The following is a 1,361-nucleotide window of genomic DNA, read 5'->3' as shown; positions in this document are numbered from 1 at the left end:
CTTATTGTTAAGCTTCCAGCAGAGTCAACAACGACGAAAATGGGTAAAAACTCTATTAAGATCTGGATGATTTTGATGGAGAATAAGATATTTCCTGTTACGCTTATGATGGTGAATCATTATTCTGCGGAAGTAGAATTCGCGAATGGTGGAGATGCTAACCAGTGTTTGGATAAGTTATCGAAAGAGACTAATAAGTTGATTGTTACGGTGGATCAACGGGGTATATATTCTAGAGGTGTTATTTCGGATTGGCCTTCATCGATTCCGGATTTATGGCAAGCTATGGTAAATAAAGAAAGTGTCATTAAATTAGAACGTATGTACAGACGAAAATGGGACGAAAAATCAAAGAAGTCAATTAATGTAAAGAGTGACAACATTGTGATAATCATGAAAGGTGAGAATTTGTGTCGGGAGATAAGTATATTTGACAGTAGAGTTAAGTTAAGAGTGAGGCCTTATATACAATCAGTGAGGCAATGTTATAACTGTTATAAGTTTGGTCACATTAAACAATTTTGTAAGAGTAACACTGTTTGTATTAATTGTGGAAGAGAGGCCCATGGTTTGTGTGAGGCTGAGAGTTGCTGTCGAAATTGTGGGGGGACACACCGATCGACATTCAGGCAATGTTCGGTATTGGAAAAAAACAGAAGTATTAATACAATTATGGCATATCGTAACGTATCATTTCATAAAGCTAGGTTAATTCTGGAAGGACGAGAAGATACTGGAGTCGATTCAGGATATGATAGGTATGAAAGGCCGGAGAGGTGGCCGTCTTTACCGAGTCGTGGAGTAGCCAATGAGAAAGCTAAGAGGCGAAATGAGGTTAGTAGGAACTATGGAAAGACAGAGTCTATTAATAGAGGATATGTGAGTAATGTTGGACCTCATGTTAAAACATTTGCTCAAACAAATAATAGAGTTAGAGTACCTAATAGGAAAAATAATGATAAAGGCTGTGATATCAATAATTATTTTTCACAATTTAATGACCGATCATGGGATATTAATAGAGAGAAGAGAGGTATGGCTCTACGTAATAATTTCCAGGTAGAGGAGCAAATTCCAGTAGATAACGAGAATGGTAATAATAATAGATATAATATGAATACAGATACAGAAGAATTTTTTATTGAACGTATTGTGGAAAAGGTTATGTTGGCTTTGGAGACCGAGACCAGAGTGGGTTGACTGGACAACGAAGAAGGAAATCGATTGAGTCGAAGATCGGCTAGTTTCTCTGAGAAAGGAGATAAAATTAATAATGAACAGAGTAAGTTACATCAAGAGAGATCTGCTGTACGTAATGTAAAGAGAGGCTATTGGAGAAATTAGGTATTGAGCATTATATA

At 36.5% G+C, this 1,361-nt stretch overlaps 1 protein-coding gene across 2 annotated transcripts in view; it reads left to right on the top strand.

The window, feature by feature from the left end:
- The window catches only part of LOC108770325 (uncharacterized), a 6,264-nt gene that overhangs the window by 2,816 nt on the left and 2,087 nt on the right, over positions 1–1,361 (top strand). Inside the window, exons 2-4 of one of the 2 annotated variants that reach the window (XM_018521873.1) lie at positions 704–834; positions 1,060–1,093; positions 1,162–1,282. In XM_018521873.1, coding sequence (XP_018377375.1) covers positions 704–834; positions 1,060–1,093; positions 1,162–1,244 — 248 coding nt within the window. In that variant the 3' untranslated portion in view covers positions 1,245–1,282. Of the gene's footprint in view, positions 1–703; positions 835–1,022; positions 1,034–1,059; positions 1,094–1,123; positions 1,283–1,361 lie in introns of those variants that run through there. The other variant, XM_018521874.1, reaches the window with a different exon arrangement.

The sequence above is a fragment of the Trachymyrmex cornetzi genome, unplaced genomic scaffold, assembly GCF_001594075.2.
Source record: "Trachymyrmex cornetzi isolate Tcor2-1 unplaced genomic scaffold, Tcor1.1 scaffold124, whole genome shotgun sequence".
NCBI lineage: Eukaryota > Metazoa > Arthropoda > Insecta > Hymenoptera > Formicidae > Trachymyrmex > Trachymyrmex cornetzi.
This window is presented reverse-complemented; position numbering and strand designations above follow the sequence as displayed.